Here is a 19,879-nt window from a genome sequence, read left to right on the forward strand (position 1 = left end):
CATATCGCCAAGTTCGCAAAGAACATCAAAATTGGTCAGTCTAAAAGTGGAAGAATATTTTATGGACAGATGAGAGTAAATTTGTTATGATTGGTGAAAAAGGTGCTCGCTCATACGTCAGAAGTCCTCAAAACTCGAATACAATCCAAAATATACTTCAAAAACCATTAAACATGGAGGGGGTTTTTTGGGGGTGGTGCTATTTTTTTCGCACCTGTATATACATCACCTTTTGTTTGGGCCCTACCGCGTTTTCAACAGACAGACGCACGGACATAGCTAGATCGTCGTACAATCTTATGAGGACCCAGAATAAAAACCGTGTGATAAATACCGGGTGCGTTTAAATTTTAAATTAACTGGTTTATAAAAAACGAACTTTCGAAAAACAAAAAAATAAAAGGTTTTGCGTTTGACCGGTTTATAAACACCATGTGCGACCTTTCGACCATGTCAATCTTCCCCACTGTGCCATGACAAAAACAACAACAGCAGCAACACGAATACTGGTAACAACAAAAACATTACACAAATATGGTTTATTGACATGAATGTTTTGTAGTCATTCAAAAGCTGGACGTTAAAACGGTTAAACGTGAAAAGTAAAAGAAAATAACGGAAAAATAAATAGTGAATTTCCACAACAACAATTCTATAATAGATACAAAAGAATAATAAAGTGAAAATAAAAAAATAAATCAAAACCTGGTTTAAGTGTGAAAATGTTTAAAGAAAATGTCGTTTTAATTTTTCTAACTGTAACTAAATGATGGGCTGTAATTCTTCAATGGATACAAATAGTGTTTTAGATGAACAAATGGGGGGTGTGGCTGGCATGGCCCTGCCCTCCAACCAATGGCCTTTATCGCAAGCGGTAATTAAATAGACATTAATTATTCTACTCTTTTTTGGTTTTAATTATGTTTTTGTATTTTCAACAAAAAGAAAACAATAATTAAAGTGTGAATGTGTTATATGCACATGTGTGACAATTAAGGAGTGAATGTGGGTGAAGAATGACAGTGTGATTGTGTATGTGTAGGAAAAATTATGAAATTATTGTTAGTTTTTTTTAATTGCTTCCACGAAATTTTTACTATAGAATCCCTTAGATGTTGTGCGTGAATTTGTGCGGCTCGATGAACAAATCAGTAAGTTAGAGGCAACTTGTCCGGGTCCTCGTTTAGCCACCTGTGAGGCTTGGATAGAACATTTACAAAGCAAACTAAGTGAACTATTGGGTGCTGATACGAAACAAATAAAGGAATCCCTACGTAATCGTGAACAAGCCCATGAAACATTTACCACAACTTCCTCCACATCGGCTTTGTCACAACACCAGCCATCATTACCCTCACAGGTAATTGACCAAGGGGTCCTACACATTGATGGCTATACGGCGGAACATCCATTTCCATATAATAACAATAAAGCTGTAGCGTACGGTGGTGTCGGTGGTGCAGCCGCCAGTCACAGCAGTAGTAATGGCAAAACTAGCATTCAAAATGGTGTACTTCCGGTAGCTGCAAACTCAATGTCCGCAAATCATCAACACCATAATCACCTTATGAATAGTGGTACTGTTGGTGGTGGCGTTGTCGCTGGCGATAATGGCATTACTCGTTTATTGCCAACTAATGATATTGTGGCTAAAACACCTACACAGGATTTGGTTAAAGTAAGTACAATCAACTAGAGCCATAAACAATTTTTATATAATAAACCAATTAGTGATGAAGCTTTTCCCTCATTTTGTGTTTATGTAAACACATTCTTTATTTCTTTATTTTCAAATTCAAGTGAAAAGTAATTGTGTCATATTATTTTACACATTTATTATGTGGGGTAAAATTTGTAGAATTTACCATTGTTACTTTATTAAGGATTCATTGAAGTGTGTTTTTCATTTTCTTAAAAATATATTCTAAGCTATAAGATTTTATTCACGATTTAAATTTCCCAACCACTTCATTTTAAATAGTTTTTAACAGGTATTGCATAATGTGGTCGAGCGTTGTCATGATGGAATATTACGTCGCATATTCTGGACGTTTTTCGGCAAATGCTCGATTCAAACCAATCAGTTTCGTTCGGTACAGGTTCCATGTGAATTTCTACCAAGATTTCAGCAGCTCATAATATATAGGGCTTCACGTACCATCTATTATGCTTCGGGTTATCGTAATTTATCCATTATTCATCACAAATAATGATTCGTTGCAAAAATGATTTTCTTTTATAGCGTTCAAGCAGCATTTCAAACATACAAAATTTTTCAAGGTCTCTCAGCTTCAATTCGTATGATACATAATTTCCTTGCTTTTGGATGAATCCACACAGAGAAAACAGATTCATAGTCACAACCGAATTTGGCGCCAATCGAATTTTGTCGGTTGCATGTACTATCGATTGAATTCGATTGCAGTGACTGAATTTACTATCGATTGAATTCGATTGCAGTGACTGAATTTACGATACACACAACTGTTTTAAAAATGAATTCGGTGAGTAGCACCAATACTATTAGTTGGAGCAATTAAATACAATTTTTGGTGGTTTTTCTCTTATTATATTCAAAATAATTTATTGTTCTTTTAATTTTACAATATTTAAAATATATGTATATACATAATCAAAACTGATTGAACAAAATACTGTTGAATGAAGACAAAAATGTTTTTCTTATGTAGAAGTTATATATTTTAAATCTGATGTAACTCTCGTATCTGCATTTTGGTGGTTTGCTTCATTGTTTTTGGTTTGACGTAAAAAAATGGAGACATTTCATCCGTCGTGTCATTGCACATCACACCAAGGTTAAATCGAATGAAAAATTACTGGCAGGAGCATAGCAACGATTTATTAATAACAAATTGAAGTATTCGGTTGGTCATAATCATGTTGGTTCTAATAGTGGATGCAGAAGCAGATACAATTAATTAATTGTTGTAAGGATGCCTATAATAAAAAACTGTCGTTAGTGCATCAACAAATCTTTATCTAATATGTACTTACATGCAAAACAAACATATTTACACAAAATTTGTAGATATACAAATATTTATGAATTTATAGTCCACAGAAAAGCGTAACTTGCAATTTTATAGTCATTATCCAAAATATATTTTGTATAATCCGTATATGTTCCTTCAAATATTTTATATTTTATTACATTAAAATTTTTTAAAGGAAAATGTCAAAAAATCTAAAATTGCTATTGATAGAGAACACCGAATTGAAATTATTATAACTGAAAACTTTAAATAAAATTTAGTAAAGACACAAACCAAATTCAATTAACCAGTTTTACGGTTGTTGGCACCGCAATTCGATTGTGATTGTGGTTTTACAATTCTAACTATAAGAAATCTATTAGGAATATAGAATATCTATAACTGCAATATTATTTCTGTCTTACTTATTAAATATTTATAATCAGAACTGAATTCCAATCGATTTGTTTTCTGTGTGCACCTGCAAACATTTTTAAATTGCAGCTTTAGTAGCCCTCAATGATTTTGAGTTTGACAACAATCTTCATGGAGTACTACCTCAAATTCTTGGTCTTCAAAATTTTTTGACTGGCCTGGACGATATTTGTCTTCCGTATCAAAGAAGCTTTTGCTGAAACTCTACACAGAGGAAACCGATTCGTGTTGGTAACCGAATTTGTTGCCAATCGAATGATTTTATCTTCGTGACCGAATTTTACAGTTGTGGCTACAAAATTTTAGAAGTGGTAACAAAAGTTTGGTTACTTCAACCGAAATTCTTCTTTATCAACTGACTATATGTTGATAGAATCGAAAAATTCTATGTGTGCAACCGAATCATTCGATTGGCAACAAATTCGGTTGCTATCACGAATCTGTTTTCTCTGTGTATCTATATAAAAATGTAAGTTTCTGTATATTTTGCCACTTCTTGAATTTGATACCAATCCCTCTATCCCACATAAAACAAGTTTTTAATTAATTTATTTATTTTTTTTTTCAATCTTATTTGTTCTTTTCTCGATTTCATTAATTATTTTCTCATTTTCAAATGCAAAATACATATTGTTACACAGAGAAAACAGATTCGTGATAGCAACCAATCGATTGATCCTACCTTAGTGATCAAATTTTACAGCTGTGGCTAGAAAATTTTGGAAGCGGTAACTAAAGTGTGGTTGCTTCAACCGAAATTCTTCTTTATCAAATGACTTTCTGTTAATAGAACCGAAAAATTTTATGTGTGCAACCGAATCATTCGATTGGTAATAAATTCGGTTGCTATCACGAATCTGTTTTCTCTGTGTATATTCCGAATAAAGAATAACATTCTGATGAATTTCGAATTTGATACTGAACTAGAAAACTCAATTGTTCTTTTCAGATTTTTAAACAGAAAATCTAATTTTCATATGGTCTTTTCTAAAATGCAATTGAAAAATCTCATTTCCAATTTCTCTTTTCTGAAATTGTACTGAAAAATCTCATTTTCAAATGTCGTTTTCTGAACTCTATAAGGAAAATATAATTTTCATTTGTTCTTTTCTGAATATAATTCAGAAAAAGCTGCAGAGTTGGCTTTTAAAGTCGTACAATGTTTTAATTATTACTTATGTGTTATTGAACAGGATTAGCATTTAATCGAATTAAGTAAAACATGCATTTAAAATTTAATTGATCTTAAGAAAATGCTTGATTATAGCTTGGAAAAATATAAAAAATAATTTGATATACAAGCTTTTGTTTTATCCACAGTATTGACTATTTGAATAATTTTATTCACATACGATACGTATGAGTAATATTTGAGTAAATTTCACAATAATGTTGATCATACGTTAAGTATTTCACACGCAACTATTATGGACAGGAGAAAACAAGGCGAATTCATTATAAGGTGATTTTTGTAAATTTTAACTTTGTAAACGAAAAAGTGGATATTAAAAATTATATTGATGTTAATAAAGCAAATCAAAAAAGCAATTGCTGTGCTGAATTGTTATTTTATTTTTCAGATGTTTGTGCTTTGGCAGCTCTTACTTAGATTTAACTCGCCAATGATGCTCAGTTAAACCTAGATTATATACTAGATAAACAATAAGTGAAAAACACAAATTTTGGTTTAAGCTAGCTTTAAACCGTGAATGTAGATTATCTTTATCCCAAAAACTAGCTCTAAATATGTTTATTATGAATATGAGGTTTATTATTAACGTTATTTTATATTATACTAGCTGAACCCGGTCCGCGTTGCTGGCCCTTAGAAAACATCTGTTTTATATTGCATCTCGATATTTATATACAGTTTCGGACAAAGTCGGTGATCCAATGAATTCAAAAATTCAGTAGGATAATCGACGGCTTCTTCTTCGTTCATTACTGTGTCAATCTATTTGTATTTTATTGTTTTGCCAGGCAGTTTCAATTGCATTTGCTTATTGATCTTGTTAACATCATTATTTGTTGGTTCCAAAATTGCATGTTCCCACAGACAATCCGAATTGTTGTAGTTCGTTGTAAGACTTGGGAATACTTTGTCGACAACGTCTTGAATATTCATTTGCATTTGGCAGAAGTCCGGAAATGAAATCTCATTTGTGGAGGGATCAATTGGAATGTATCGTCATTGGGAAGCGTGAACAATGATCCAAATCTGTGGTACATTTGGCTTTCAACTTTAAAGGTGGGCATGAAGCCGACGTCATTTGAAAGCAAGTGTTGTACTTTTGAATATTTTGAAGGAAGTGTTTGGAAATAGGATTGGCGCCGGAAATGTAACTTAGTAGCAGCTCAGACGGCTCAATAACTGGTAGCAGAATAACTTTACCGTTCGAACAGCACATTCTCGGGGATTCCTTAGGGAACTTCAAAATGCTGCAATGTAAGTAATGTTTGTTCATTGCGCCAATTAGTACATCCTCGTGATTCCTGTAGTCATCATACTTAATGTAATAAAATCCGGGCAACTTTAAATCGATTCTTTCTCTTGATCGAGCCATTCGGGAGCGAACAACTATATGCTGTTGGGGTCTTTCTGTAACACTCGATGAAGATGCACTGCGACGCATTTGCTGAAGCCGTGATTCTCGTTCTCTTCCCGTTTCTGCGATTCTAGACGTAGATGCTAGGGTATTCAATTAATCGGGTTTCTGGTTTAATCGGTTAATCGAGCAAATAATTAATCGAGGTATAGATTTATTCGGTTAATAATCGGTTAATTTAAAATTATTCGTTTAACCGAATAATTTCTATTTTAATTTTAAATTGAAAATACAACAACAAAATTTTGTGTACAAAAACATAAAAAAAACAGCAAATAAGGTATTTGATATCATTTTTGTATACATATCGCCTACTTGCTGCAACAACGTCATAACTCAAAATCCGTGTTTTTTGAACTGAGTAATACAAAGTATGCGCTGTTCTATAATCTTTGATATAGTCAAAGAAGTCAATTATTTTTTGTATGAGAGTGTTTTTTTGTTGTAAACATCAAAATTAAAATTCATGTTTTCTCGTATATTTGATAAGTAAAAATTTGGGTTAAATACAGATTAGAAAGATATTAACATCTACTATTTATATTTCTGAAATCGCATGATATGTTGAAAATTTATTTAAGAAATAGTAAAATGTCATAAAATATTCAAAGACGTTTTTCTCGAAACGACTTTTTTTGAATTATGACGTTGTTGCAGCAAATTAGCGATGTGTGATTTTTTTAGGGTTTTAGTGAGATCTTCTGAAATAATCTTTTATAAAAAGAATATAATTTAAACGATTTTTTTCTTTAGATTTAATAAAACTTTTCTTGGAAAAAAACTTTCTAAAGCATGATAAAGAATATTCCTTTTTGGATTGTTTTAGATTTTGATTAATTTAACAGCTTCGTTTATTTATGATAAAAGACTCATTTCAAAAAATGTTTCGTCTATACATGTAAATATAAACAAAGTTTCAAATACATGTAAATTAAATTTCAGTTGTTATACAACTCACTAATCATGTTTATAGGATGTTCAAAAATATCTAATTTTAATTTGAAATTTGTATTTGAATTGAAACGGATAAATAAATACAAAAGCATTTTTTTAAGTGCAAAAAAAAAGGATTTTCGGTTAATCGACACAAATTAATCGGTTTATTTGTTATTTGAAAATCGGCAATTTCAAATTATTCGAACAGTTAACCGTCTAAAATTAATCGATTGAATACCCTACTAGATGCCCTTTCGAAAACAAATTTTATTTGAATAAAACCGATATTTTTTATTAAAAGTGATATGCGGAGAGTTATTCAAAATATAATTTTTTTAATAGATTTCATATGCAAATTTTGTTTATCATCCTTTTTTCGCTTACACCAAATCATTAATTTTTAGAATGATGTTAAGCAACAAAATTAAAATTGTCATTGTTTGAACGTTTGAAATAAAAAAAAGTATTTATGTATGTATATGACTTTACAGCTTTTCTGAAGATTCCGTGAAGTTTTTTATATATGTATATATAGATGGTTTTAGCGGTATAATGTAAAAATTTGATAATGCCACGCCCCTCCGCCCACAGACCGAAAATCAAAAATCTGACTTTACAGTGTTACCCGCCAGGCTATTCTGAAGATTCCCTGAAAATTTCATCAAAATCGGTGGAGCCCACATACAAACATCCATTTTTATATATATAGATTATTAAAAGTTGAGGTATTCGTTCTTTTGAGATTTATATTATGAAAATAACACCCATGAAATTAAAACTATTTATATTAATTGTGTCTTATTTATTCGACCCACTTTTTCTAATGTTTAATCATGTTGCTTATATTAAAGCAAAACAAGTGTTGTAATATGTGTAGTTCATGGATAATTATTTGGGGAGGAGTATGCAGATATGTCCTTGTACTACAAACACATTCCTTCAATTAAAGCATGAGTTAACACAATTTTATCGACAACATTTTGTAATTAATGATTTTATATAAATTACTTTATTTAATATTGGCCTTGTTATATGCAATAAGTACAATACTTATGTATAATTGTATTTATTGCTCGTATAAGTACTTGTACTTTGTGCTAATATTTTACTCGTGTAATTTACAATACACATTTCAAAATATTATAAACTATAATTCGATCATATTTTGTGTTAGCTAATATAATTAGTGTTTACCTCCTTTTTTAAAAAAAAATAGACAAAGCTTATCTTTTGGTCATGCATGTGGCTACATTTGTGCAGCAGTTATAAAAAATCACAAACCAAAATCACCTCAGAACTCCTCAGAGATTTTATTAATAAACATTCCACAGTGCAACACGAAAAAAAATAACCATATACGGACACCACTACCTGATAAAAGACCAAATGTCTCAGTTTTGCCCAAAGTCATGCAATTTTTTTATGGGCCCCCAAAGATTTGGGGCCTTGGTGTCATTTTTGCAAAGAAGTGATTATTTTCTCAAACTCATATCTTGCAAACAGTTCGGAATTTTGATTTACTCTCTGAAGCAAAGTTGGCATAAAGAACAAAAATTGTGAACATATAAAATCAAAAAAAAAACTTCATCTTCAAGATCAAAATCGCAAAAAACTATAAAAAAATATATTTTTACCTTTTTCCCCCTGTTCAGGTCCATAGATTGCAAACCGTTCAAAATTCAAGGAAACAATCAACTACAAACCTGTTCCTAATATCTCAATAAACAACTTTCTAGAACATATGAACTTTAGGTAGGTCAATATAAGTTAGTAAGACAAAACTAAAGGAATTAAGTGTTTTGGGCCATAAACTATTAAATTATTATAAACTAAAGCATACTTTTAGGCAGCTTTAAAAAATTATTTCTAAATTTATTTCGATTTTTTTAAAGTTTTTTGCGATTTTTATCCTGAAGATGTTATATGTTGACAATTTTTGTTCTTTATGACAAGGACTACAACTTTGTCTCAGAGAGTAAACGGTTTGCAAGATATGAGCCCGAGAAAATTATAATTTTTTTGAAAAAAATTACACTGAGGGCCCAAATCTTTGGGGCCCATAAAAAAAGTGCATGACTTTGTGCAAAACTGGGAGGCACGGGTCTTTTATAACGTAGTGGTGTCCGTATATGGTTATATTTTCATGACTCAAAAAATTACACACAATGTAATTATTTTATTGTCCTGCAATTGTTATATAATAAAACAGTAATCAAGCTTTTATTTTTTGCATATATTAACAAAAAAATAAAGTGTTTGTGTGTTTTCAAAATATATTAAAATTCAATTCAATAGATTACATTTATATGAAACTAGCTTGACCCGGTGCGCTTCGCTACCCCTGTTGAAGTAAAATAAAAAAAATGTGAAAAGATTTTATAAGCAAATAAATGAATATAATTAATACCGGAATTTCTTGTTTCCAGTGATTTTAAAAAATCTTGAAGCTTTTTTTAAGACGGACAAAGTTGGAAGAATCTCAAGATATTTATAGATCTCAAGATATTTAGAAATAACTAATTACTTTGTATGGGAGGTGACTCACCCCGAGATCCGATCCTTCCCATTTTTTTTATTAACTTCTTGCACTAATAAGAAATTAACTCATATGAAGTTTGAAGCGTTTCACATTTACAGTTCTCCAGATATTCAAAAATAACTATTTACTTTATTTGGTAGGTGCCACGCCCACTAATTTAATACCGCCCATTTTCAGCCAAACCATGTAGAATGATAAGGGTTCTATTCGGATTAAATTTCAATACTTTCACAATTATAGTTCACCATATATTTGAAAATAACTATTTACTTTGTATGGGTGGTGTCACACCCCCTGTTCCGATCCATTCAAACAGTGATACGAAATTGATTCGTATAAAGTTTGAATATAGTCACAATTTTAGTTTTGCAGATATTCGAAAATAACTATTTACTTTGTATGGGTGGTACAAATTTTGCCCTCTTTCGTCCCTTTGTGTTCCATGTTAAGAAAAACTATATAGTCTATTAATGCTTCCAGGTAAACGAATATCTATGTTCCAAATTTCAATCAAATCGGTGCAGCCGTTTACTCTTGATTGTTTAAGAACTAAAGGTACCAATTTTACCGGTTTTCCCCCTTTAAATCTCTTTCTAGTCCAAGTATTAAAAAAAGATATAGCCTATTGGCGCTTCCAAGTAAGGATCTATCTATGTCCCAAATTTCAATAAAATCGGTTCAGCCGTTTAGGCGTGATGCTCAAACAAACCAACAAACAAACTTACAAAGACATTTATATATTGATATAGATTATTTACAATTGCTACTACAAAATCCAAACTCATGCCTGGACAATTTATCACGGAGTAGTTTTTTTTTCAATCAACACATACTTGACGATATTACATATGGATCCATCAGACGATAGATAAGACTTTAAGTACGAGTTTTGGAACAGTTTTTGAAAACATTCAAAAAATTAAGAGACCATCATGTAAACATAACATACTGCTCGCTTGCTATGTTAAAGCTGTAAAAAACACACTTTAATATGATACTATCCCAAATATGTGCTTGATGTATTTAAGTATTTTAATATGTTTTTCGGAACTGGTCCTTATATGGGCTATGACCAATTATGGACAGATCTTCATAAAATTCGGTTATAAAATTTTCTTTATACATATGTATATGAGAATTATTGATGACGGAGTTCAGCTTGAAATCAAAGTCTTTAAGATCATATTTAAGTGATTTTGGGAAGCGGTCCTTACATGGAAACTATGACCATTTATGGCCCCATTTTTATATATGAGGCATATTTATATCGAATTTTAATCTGACTGAGATATTTAAAGTGATTTTCGGAAGATAACATAAATCGTCCCCTCAGTAAAACAATAGTGTAGAAGCATATAGGTACACGATTATTGCACAATAAGAATCTACATAACTGATTTTATATGTGGTTCAAAATTTGGTGAAATTCTACTTCCACAAAGTGGGTTAAAAGATCAATTGAAATATTACAAACACAAAAATTTTAAACTCAATTATTTCGAAATGACAAAAAAATTATACACTATCGTTTTATTAAGGGGACAAAATGGTCTTGTGATTTCGTTTTACATGCTTTTGCTGAATTTATTATTTATTTTTGCTGAATTTTGTATGGATACTTCTATAGACATTAATAGGACCAGCACTCAGGGGATGACCCTACTCATGCAAAGCATTGTGTTGGAACTAGAAAAATAGATTATGGGAGGGAGGATAGAGTGAGTAGTGTTTGTGGACATTTGATTTGAATTTTCCTATATTGAAAGTGACTGGAAAGACTTCAGAAGGAAGCTTATTCCACATACGTACAGTACGGCTAAAGAACGAGTTTTCCCTGTAATGTGAAAAGCGTGTGTTTCGTAAAAAACTAAGGGTTTCGGGAACAAGTTCCCTAATTTCAGCAGAGCACATACCGTTGTAGTATCGGTAGAACAGTGAAACACAACCCACATTGTGACGATGTTCCAGTGAGTCAATAGAGCTGGATACCCTACTTCACCGATAAGCATCTTCGCCCTCTCCTGTACGCGGTCGAGTAACTCCAAAATAGACATCCAAGCACCGGCCCACACATGAGAGTTGCATTTTAGGTCGGATATAAGTGGTGTAAATAGTAAGGAGATCAGAAGGAGTGAAGTATTTCTTACACCGTTTTAGAAAACCAAAGCACTTTAATGCTTTTTTCGACACTCGAAAAATGTATTTTTCCAGCGGACATAGCACTGAATACTCATGCCTAGAACATCAAGAGCAAATCGACTCTATTCGCACAACCCCATTCACAGATTGTCACAAGATTTTGGTTGAGCGTATCATTCATGTTTTGCCTCATTGCCCCAATCTCCAACATACTTGGTTTATAACTGAATGCATATGAATGGCAAATGTTGCTGTCATCTGCAAAAGAGTAGATAGGTTTGGAAGTTTGACGTAGAAGGTCGTTTATAAAGAAAAGAAATAGAGGAGGAGAAAGGAGCCTTTCGGTACCCCTGAATTGACCTTGAACTCGTTTGATGAAATTACATCTATAACATCTCGTATAGTGCGATCTCTGAGAAAGCTCGATATAAATCGAGAGAAGTTATTACCGCCACCAAAAGCAATAAATTTTGCTAAAAGCTCATCATGCTATACACTATCAAACGCTTTAGAAATATCTAGAGCCACCACTTTACTTTCGCCATAACGGTGTATGGAACGACACCATTTTTCTGATAGGAAGTCTAGCAAGTCTCCCGTAGAGCGCCCTCTACGAAAGCCATACTGCCGGTCGCTGAGTAAATTGTTGGACTCTAAATATTTCACAAGTTGGTAGTTAACCGTACTCTCCATAACTTTGGAAAGTGCAGAACCTTCCAACATATAGGAAATTTGCCGGCACGGTATAAAATGCTGAAAAGGTTAGCTAATGGACGAGCTAGCGTCGAAGAACACTGCTTCAAGACCAGTGCTGGTATACCATCAGGCCCAGGAGACTTATTTATGTCGAGATCCGCTTGTGTGTGTTATATGTAATTTGTTTTAATTAAATATGAATATAGAAATATCCCTAAATAAAAACTAAAAACCTTAGCCATTTAATATTAAAATACATATGTATGTATTTTACCTTTCAGACACTACAATCACACCAAACTAACATTTTCATGATTTAACGTATTTCAACTGTCTAGCCATTTAAATACGATTTTGTCGTTGGAATAGTCACCCCCCATTCGTTATTTATTTATACATAGTTAAAATTCTTTTGAAATTTGTTAACCTTTTAAATGAATTAAAAGTTTTGTAGACTTTCAACTTTAAATAATTTATTCCCAATAGTGAAATTAAATAGTTATACGAAAAAAAATGCGTCACCTTTACTAGTCATATAAAAATAAAAAAAAAAATATTTTAAAGAGTATAGTTGAATAATCCCACTATATTATATTATACCCCCTACATATCATACAAATTTGTTTGAGTGAATGTGATAAGTCTACCTTGTATCAAAATAAGTAACAAAAAGAATACCGATTCATTAAATTTTATCCCAAAATTCCATTTTTAATAACGTTTTTTCATAATCTTTTGAAAATAATTTTCGTCGCAATGAAAAAATTCAAATAGAACAGATAACGTTACTTTATTTATAGTATCCAAAACAGATTGAATCAACTACGGAACAAGTAGTAGTGTTATATAACTGTGCCGTATCTTGTATACTCACTAGGGTATTCAATCGATTAACCGTTAATCGGTTAACCGATTAATTTTGGACGGTTAACTGTTCGATTAATTTGAAATTGCCGATTTTCAAATAACAAATAAACCGATTAATTTGTGTCGATTAACCGATTAACCGTAATTCCTTTTTTTTTGCACTTTAAACAAATTTTTTGTATTTATTTTTCCATTTCAATTCAAAGACAAATTTCAAATTAAATTTAGATATTTTTGAACATCCAATAAACATGATTAGTGAGTATGTATAACAACTGACATATTTAATTTACATGTATTTGAAACTTTGTTTGTATTTACATGTATGGACGAAACTTTTTTTGAAATGAGTCTTTTTTCATAACTAAACGAAACTATTAAATTGATCAAAATCTAAAACAATTCAAAAATGAATATTCCTTATCATGCTTTTGATTTCTCCAATATATACAATCAGCGAGAGAGTTTTTTTCCAAGAAAAGTTTTATTAAATCTAAAGAAAAAATCGTTTAAATTATACAAATCATGCGATTTCAGAAATATAAATAGTAGATGTTAATATCTTTCTAATCTGTATTAAACCCAAATTTTTACTTATCAAATATACGAGAAAACATGAATTTTAATTTTGATGTTTACAACAAAAAAACACTCTCACACAAAAAATAATTGACTTTTTTGAAAACTGATGAAACTATATGAAAGATTATAGAACAGTTCATAAAACTCGGATTTTAAGTTATGACGTTGTTGCAGCAAATAGGCGATATGTTTAAAAAAATTATCTCAAATACCTTATTTGCTGTTTTTTATGTTTTTGTACACAAAATTCGTTGTTGTATTTTCAATTTAAAATGAAAATAGAAATTATTCGGTTAATCGAATAATTTTAAATTAACCGATTATTAACCGAATAAATATAAACCTCGGTTAATTATTTGCTCGATTAACCGATTAAACCAGAAACCCGATTAATTGAATACCCTAATACTCACTACCAATATGTGACAAAAAAATATTTTTCTGATATAGGGATTATATGGGACCGATCCTCACAAAAGTTGGTAGCTATTATAAAACTATAATTGCTCCGAATTATCTTTCTTTACTAACATATATATTTATATTTAAGGGCTTAAAACTGTAATAACTGTCCTGTTAAAGTTAAAGTTTAATTGTAATTTCGTGCGTGAGAATCGTGCGTGATATTGAATCACTTATTTTTAACGTAAATACGAAACATTAATTTTAAACGTTGACACACAGTGTAGGCTATAATCGCAAAATTAATGGTAATAAATATGTATGTATATTCTAGATTTATTTGACATGCGACAAAGAAAAGTTAGACATATTTTTAGAGTCCGACCGAACCTAATATTCTGAATAATCCGAAACAAACCGAAACTCTTAAAATGTACTATTAATTTAAAAAAAAATATTATTTTATTAATATTAATATAACTTTATATTGTGGACACCATTAATCTTGTTTTTTCATCTTAAACTGAAAAGTATTTTTGGGGTAAAATGTTGTACAGTATTCTTAGATATTCTCATGTAGCAATTCAGTTTTGTTGGAGTCCATAGAGTGCGGTAATACTTTTAGTTTTTCTCGATCACTTCCTTTTTGTGAAATAACTGCATTCTTAAAGTTACAACTTCAAAACATCATAAATATTTTCGTTTATAACTAAGTTTCTAAGAAGAAACTATTATATAAAAATATAATAGTTTCTTCTTAGATTTATCTTTGTTAAAATCAGTTGGAAAATGGCTGAGTTACGACAGTTCAGTTATGGTCCAAACTGTGCAGATAGAGTGATTAATTTCTTATAACTTTAAGGGCTAGTTTTTGTTATACAGATAATCTACATTCTGAGCATCATTGGCGAGTTAAACAAACAAACTCTAAATTACTTATATAGAAATTTATGTTAATATCAATAAAATATCTTGTGAATAATAAAATATAGGGCCTCACAAAAGTTGTTAGAAAGATTTAGGTTCATATAAAACTTGTTTATGTCAAATTTCATTAATTATTTTAAGACAATTATGAATGTTCAAGTAATTTTCTGAGGGGACCTTGTATTGGGAATAGGAACAAATGTTGCCCGATTTTCGCCATACTTTACTAATTTGTGCAACATTTTATCTGGATTGCCTCTTAATCAGCATATTTATGACTACTTAAACAGTATTCCGGAGGATATTTCGCACTGGTTCCTCTGAAGATTGTCAACTCAAAATTTTAAAATGTTCAGTAGAAGCAAAAAACTATTTTGTTTTCAATACATTACAATGAAACAACTGTACGGATACAACAGTATTTTTTGGCGAAAGAGTAGAGAAAATGATAGCAGATTTTTACAATGGGTAAATATGACCACACATCGATTTCTTGCAAAACGTGAAAATTGAAAAATTTTGAGTTGACAGTGCGATTTGGGGGCTAGGTGAAATCATGGACAGATGTTGCTCATTTACCATACCAAATAAAATTTATCAACAGAGAGTATTTGTGAATATTTTCAGCCAGCTATGTAGCTTCTTTCGTTTTGGCCCTTTCGAGTTTTCAAGAGACGAACGGACATAACTAGATCGTCTTAGAATATATATACTATTATCTGCGTCCAATATTTTGATGCGTTACGAACAGAATGACAAAATCAATACAACGCCATCTTTTTTATGGTGGATATAAAAACTAATTTTGTGTGTCCTATTTCGAATTAAATGGAGACCAATATTTTGAAAATTAACTAGATAAGTAAAATATAGGTCAAATTTCAATAGATTTGGATTGTAAAAATAAACGTTTTCACCAAACCATTTTGGCTTTAATTGACATTCATTTAATTTGATTTTTTATGGTTTTATAAAAGCACTTAATTTATAAACATGCAACCGGTTACTTGCTGTTGATAGTTAAATTGATAGTTAAATTAACCAAATATACAAAATAAATATTCTATTATAAAACTTATTACTAAATGACATGACAATTGATCAAAAAAGTTCTGCATATAAAACAATAAATAAAAGAAAATAACTAATTTGCAGCCTGTACATGATTTCACAACTGATAAATTATTATATACACTAAATGAGTTAATTAATTTTATGATTAAACAAAGCTTTTTTTAAAACAAATACTATAACTAGCATTTCTTTTTTAATTTTTATGCAAATACTACTACATATTTAGCTAGCATTAAATTTAGGCATTATAGGAGATGTACAAAAGGCTTCCACACATGAAGATTTCTTTGCACAATTAAGCGAATCGGCGTTACATTTGATGACAATACGTTGCTACAATGAAATTTTGGAACACACGAAAATAAGGCTGAAATCATTGTTGGACAGTTATGCTGAACTCAATGAGCTGTATGTGAATCATGATGGTATAATTGGTAAGTTTAGTGAAATGTAACAAAAATAAACAAATGTTTAAATTTAAATAACTTTTATTTATTTATTAGCTTTTATAAGTGGCGGCACTTATATGAGTCGCTTGGAAGAAAGTTTAGATTCTCAATTGGAAGTGGCCCGCGATGTTAGAGACAAATTAGGCAGCACTTTAGAGCAATGGCGTATCTGTGGTCTTTTGCTACGAGCCAGTGCCAATTCAGCTACACAAAGTCTCAAGCAATGGCGCAAGGTTAAATCTATTGTGTAAGTAAAGCCGCAAAAAAATCCTTGATTTTAAAACAATTTAATTATTATCTATAAATCTTGCAGAAATCCCAAAGAAAAACTTGAAACTGCTTCAGCTTGTCGCAAAGATTTACACGCATCTCTGGTGTCTTTGGAATGTGCTCAGTTATCGCTGCCTCATGTGGAAATAAAATACTTAAGTAATCGTCAAATTCTAGCTGTTAAACACTGTAATACTTACATGATAACCGATATATCCAATGTGGCTAGATATGAACACACCTCTAAGGTGTTTGTAGCATATGAATCGAATATTTCGAAAGCTTCTGCTTGGTTGTATGAAACATTTAACAAGACCTTAAGACACGATTTCGATAGAGCTGAAGAAACGGTAAGAAATTTAGCAAAAACACTGAGAGATCACCGTGAGGAAATATTTACTGCGGCTCGTAGATAGAAATTCTACATATTTGTAAAGTTTTTATGGTTTTTTTTAATTACTAGTGTTTTATTTATTTTTTAATAAAGTTTTTGTTAATTTAATTAACATTTTATAACAACTTATTGAAGAGCGTTTTAGATTGAACTATTTAATACCAGTATGATTTTTTGGGTACGCGATCCTCTTTAATGCCCATTTCTTCCATGATGTCCATTTCAAAGGTATTTAATTTGGGTTGGAAGGTGATTTCTTCAACAACCGTGGCTAAAAGTAAGGAAAACAAGTAATTTAGATTATTAAATTGAAATAGATAAATAAAATTAAATAATTAAAAATGGATAAAATGTAAAGTAGCTGGATCTATTTCATGTATAGATAAAAAATGTTTTTTTTATTTATAACAAAAAAGAGAGCTACATTCAGCTGTGCCGAATCTTAAATACCCTTCACTTTAAGATAAAGATTGAAAACAATTTTTTTTTTTTAAATTTTCGAATTGTATGCTTTTTTGTATTTGTATTTGTTTGGTGAAAAAAAAATAGTTGGTGGAAATAAATTTAAAAATATTTTATCCGATTTTGACCCATTGTCGGTCCGAATTACTAAGTCCTTGAAAGGGCTTTTAGAGGTAGTCAAAGTTTTTTGCTTATATCTCAGTCATTCGACAAGCCGGAATGACAAACTTACGCCGTTTGTTGACAAGACAAAGTTGTCTGAGCATAAGCACTAACAATTTTATCATAACAAAGCAATAATACTAATAAATGGATACTATACCTGATAATTTTTTATCTTGACAACCATTTTGACGTTTATCATGATACAAATTTATCAGGTATAGACAGCTTTTTAAAATGCAATAAACGTTTTGTTTATAAATCGTATATAATGAAATTTTACACTCAACTATAGCCATATGAAATGTTATTAAAATCAGAATAGGCGTTTAGAAGTTAAAGATTTATTTACAATTTTTTCAGTACCCACCCTGTATGGTAGTTAACTTAACCTAATCAACCTGAAGGTATAGTTTAAGGATAATTGTAGCGAGTTTTTTTATTTATTTAATTGTTTACAAAAAGCTTAAAAATTGTCGTTTTTTACACCTTTTTGTAAAAAATAAAATAAATAAAAAACTCGCTACAATTATCCTTAAACTATACCTTCAGGTTGATTAGGTTAAGTTAACTGCCATACAGGGTGGGAACTGAAAAATTGTAAATAAATCTTTAACTTCTAAACGCCTATTCTGATTTTAATAACATTTCATATGGCTATAGAGGAGGTATAGTTGAGTGTAAAATTTCATTAAATACGATTTATAAACAAAGCGGAAATTTTTTTATTCCCTTATTTTTGACAAAAATTATCTATAAATCTTTAAATTCTTTGAGCATATCATTATCCAAATTGGTTTTTTACATTGTTTTAATAAAAAAATACCTTTCACAAAAAATGTTTTGCTGGATATGTTCATTACACACAATTATGTACTTTCTATTGTTGCTAACAATATGTTTAGCCCTATCTGTACTAACTCACCTGGTGTATCCTTTTCCCTTTCGATATAAGCTGCCTTGGTTTTATAATCATGTGTTTGATTGTTAGATTCTGGAATGGGTATGATACGTCCAGTGCGTACAGACACACGCACCTTATCGCCATCCTCCGTAAAACGCCATTCAAAATCACAGCCTTGCAAATCCGATGGATCAATTAGACGTAAATCTTTGGTTACCTAAAAAGTTTAAGAAATTATAAAAGAAAATAATATATAAGTTATTAAGTTTCTACATACATCTAGGGGAGCTTCAGATTTAATGAGAACGCCAGGGAAATCATCTTCGCCACCTACAGTACGATAGTGCCAATTTAAACCCTCGACTACAACCCAATTACGTTCGGGTATAACTTGTACAACATATCCCTGTTTGCCCTTATCTTTGCCTACTAAAACTTCAATGCGATCACCGCGGAAGAAACCCCATTCCTCTGTTGAAAAGAAGACAAAGATTTTTATTATTAAACTAGTAAATAATCACAAAATTATAGTTATTTTCATACCTATGGGTGTTACAAAGACCTTCTTACGCATGGTACCCGGCATATTTTGTTGACGGAATTGCCCGGTCCAAGGACGATTCATGGTGTAACGAAAACGTTTGCGTTCTACAGTGCGGTTTAAATATTGTGGAGTACCTTTTGGAGTATCATAGTAAACCTTTAATTTGCAGAAAAATAAACATTTAATACTCCATTAAAAATCCCATTTGGAGTTTGTTCAGATTGTTTCACTTTTCTGCTTTCATTTCTTGAGCATATAATTACCTGTTTTTTACTTCTTTCTATATATTCCTTGGGGAAATTGGAAAAATTCTTTACTTTAGATCTTAAAAATTGTGTTATACGCATTTTTATTTAATAAATTTAATAATATTCTCACAAAATTAAGCAAAAACTCGTGTGCCTACAAGCACTTACGAAACTTTTTTAATATTCCACGGAAGTGTACGGAAATTGTATAAACCTGAAACAGCTGTTGAAATTTTTAAAAACAGAGTTG

At 30.8% G+C, this 19,879-nt stretch overlaps 2 protein-coding genes across 2 annotated transcripts; one reads left to right on the plus strand and one right to left on the minus strand.

Annotated features, from left to right (window-relative positions):
• Window positions 1-724: 724 nt before the first annotated feature.
• On the plus strand, window positions 725-17,331 carry synr (sayonara). The gene is made up of 5 exons (XM_065501659.1): window positions 725-874; window positions 1,103-1,678; window positions 16,423-16,630; window positions 16,700-16,892; window positions 16,959-17,331. The coding sequence occupies exons 1-5, from the start codon at window positions 767-769 to the stop codon at window positions 17,329-17,331; spliced, it is 1,458 nt and encodes a 485-aa protein (XP_065357731.1). The 5' UTR covers window positions 725-766.
• Window positions 17,332-17,352: 21 nt separating this feature from the next.
• Window positions 17,353-19,802, minus strand: mRpL24 (mitochondrial ribosomal protein L24). The gene is made up of 5 exons (XM_065501658.1): window positions 19,645-19,802; window positions 19,381-19,537; window positions 19,115-19,308; window positions 18,859-19,054; window positions 17,353-17,580 (listed from the first exon to the last, which is right to left on the minus strand). Exons 1-5 carry the CDS (start codon window positions 19,726-19,728, stop codon window positions 17,465-17,467), a joined length of 747 nt encoding a protein of 248 aa, XP_065357730.1. The 5' UTR covers window positions 19,729-19,802; the 3' UTR covers window positions 17,353-17,464.
• Window positions 19,803-19,879: the final 77 nt, after the last annotated feature.

This window comes from Calliphora vicina, chromosome 2 (genome assembly GCF_958450345.1).
Source record: "Calliphora vicina chromosome 2, idCalVici1.1, whole genome shotgun sequence".
Classification (NCBI taxonomy): domain Eukaryota; kingdom Metazoa; phylum Arthropoda; class Insecta; order Diptera; family Calliphoridae; genus Calliphora; species Calliphora vicina.

Excerpts from the sequence above, each read along its gene's own strand:
- synr (XM_065501659.1), top strand. The coding sequence starts at position 767 with ATGATGGGCTGTAATTCTTCAATGGATACAAATAGTGTTTTAGATGAA. Across the intron at positions 875-1,102 it reads AATGGCCTTTATCGCAAGCG|AATCCCTTAGATGTTGTGCG; the intron begins GTAATTAAATAG and ends TTTTTACTATAG. Across the intron at positions 16,893-16,958 it reads CGCAAGGTTAAATCTATTGT|AAATCCCAAAGAAAAACTTG; the intron begins GTAAGTAAAGCC and ends TAAATCTTGCAG.
- mRpL24 (XM_065501658.1), bottom strand. The coding sequence starts at position 19,728 with ATGCGTATAACACAATTTTTAAGATCTAAAGTAAAGAATTTTTCCAAT. Across the intron at positions 19,538-19,644 it reads TAGAAAGAAGTAAAAAACAG|GTTTACTATGATACTCCAAA; the intron begins GTAATTATATGC and ends TGCAAATTAAAG. Across the intron at positions 17,581-18,858 it reads AAGGGAAAAGGATACACCAG|CCACGGTTGTTGAAGAAATC; the intron begins GTGAGTTAGTAC and ends CCTTACTTTTAG.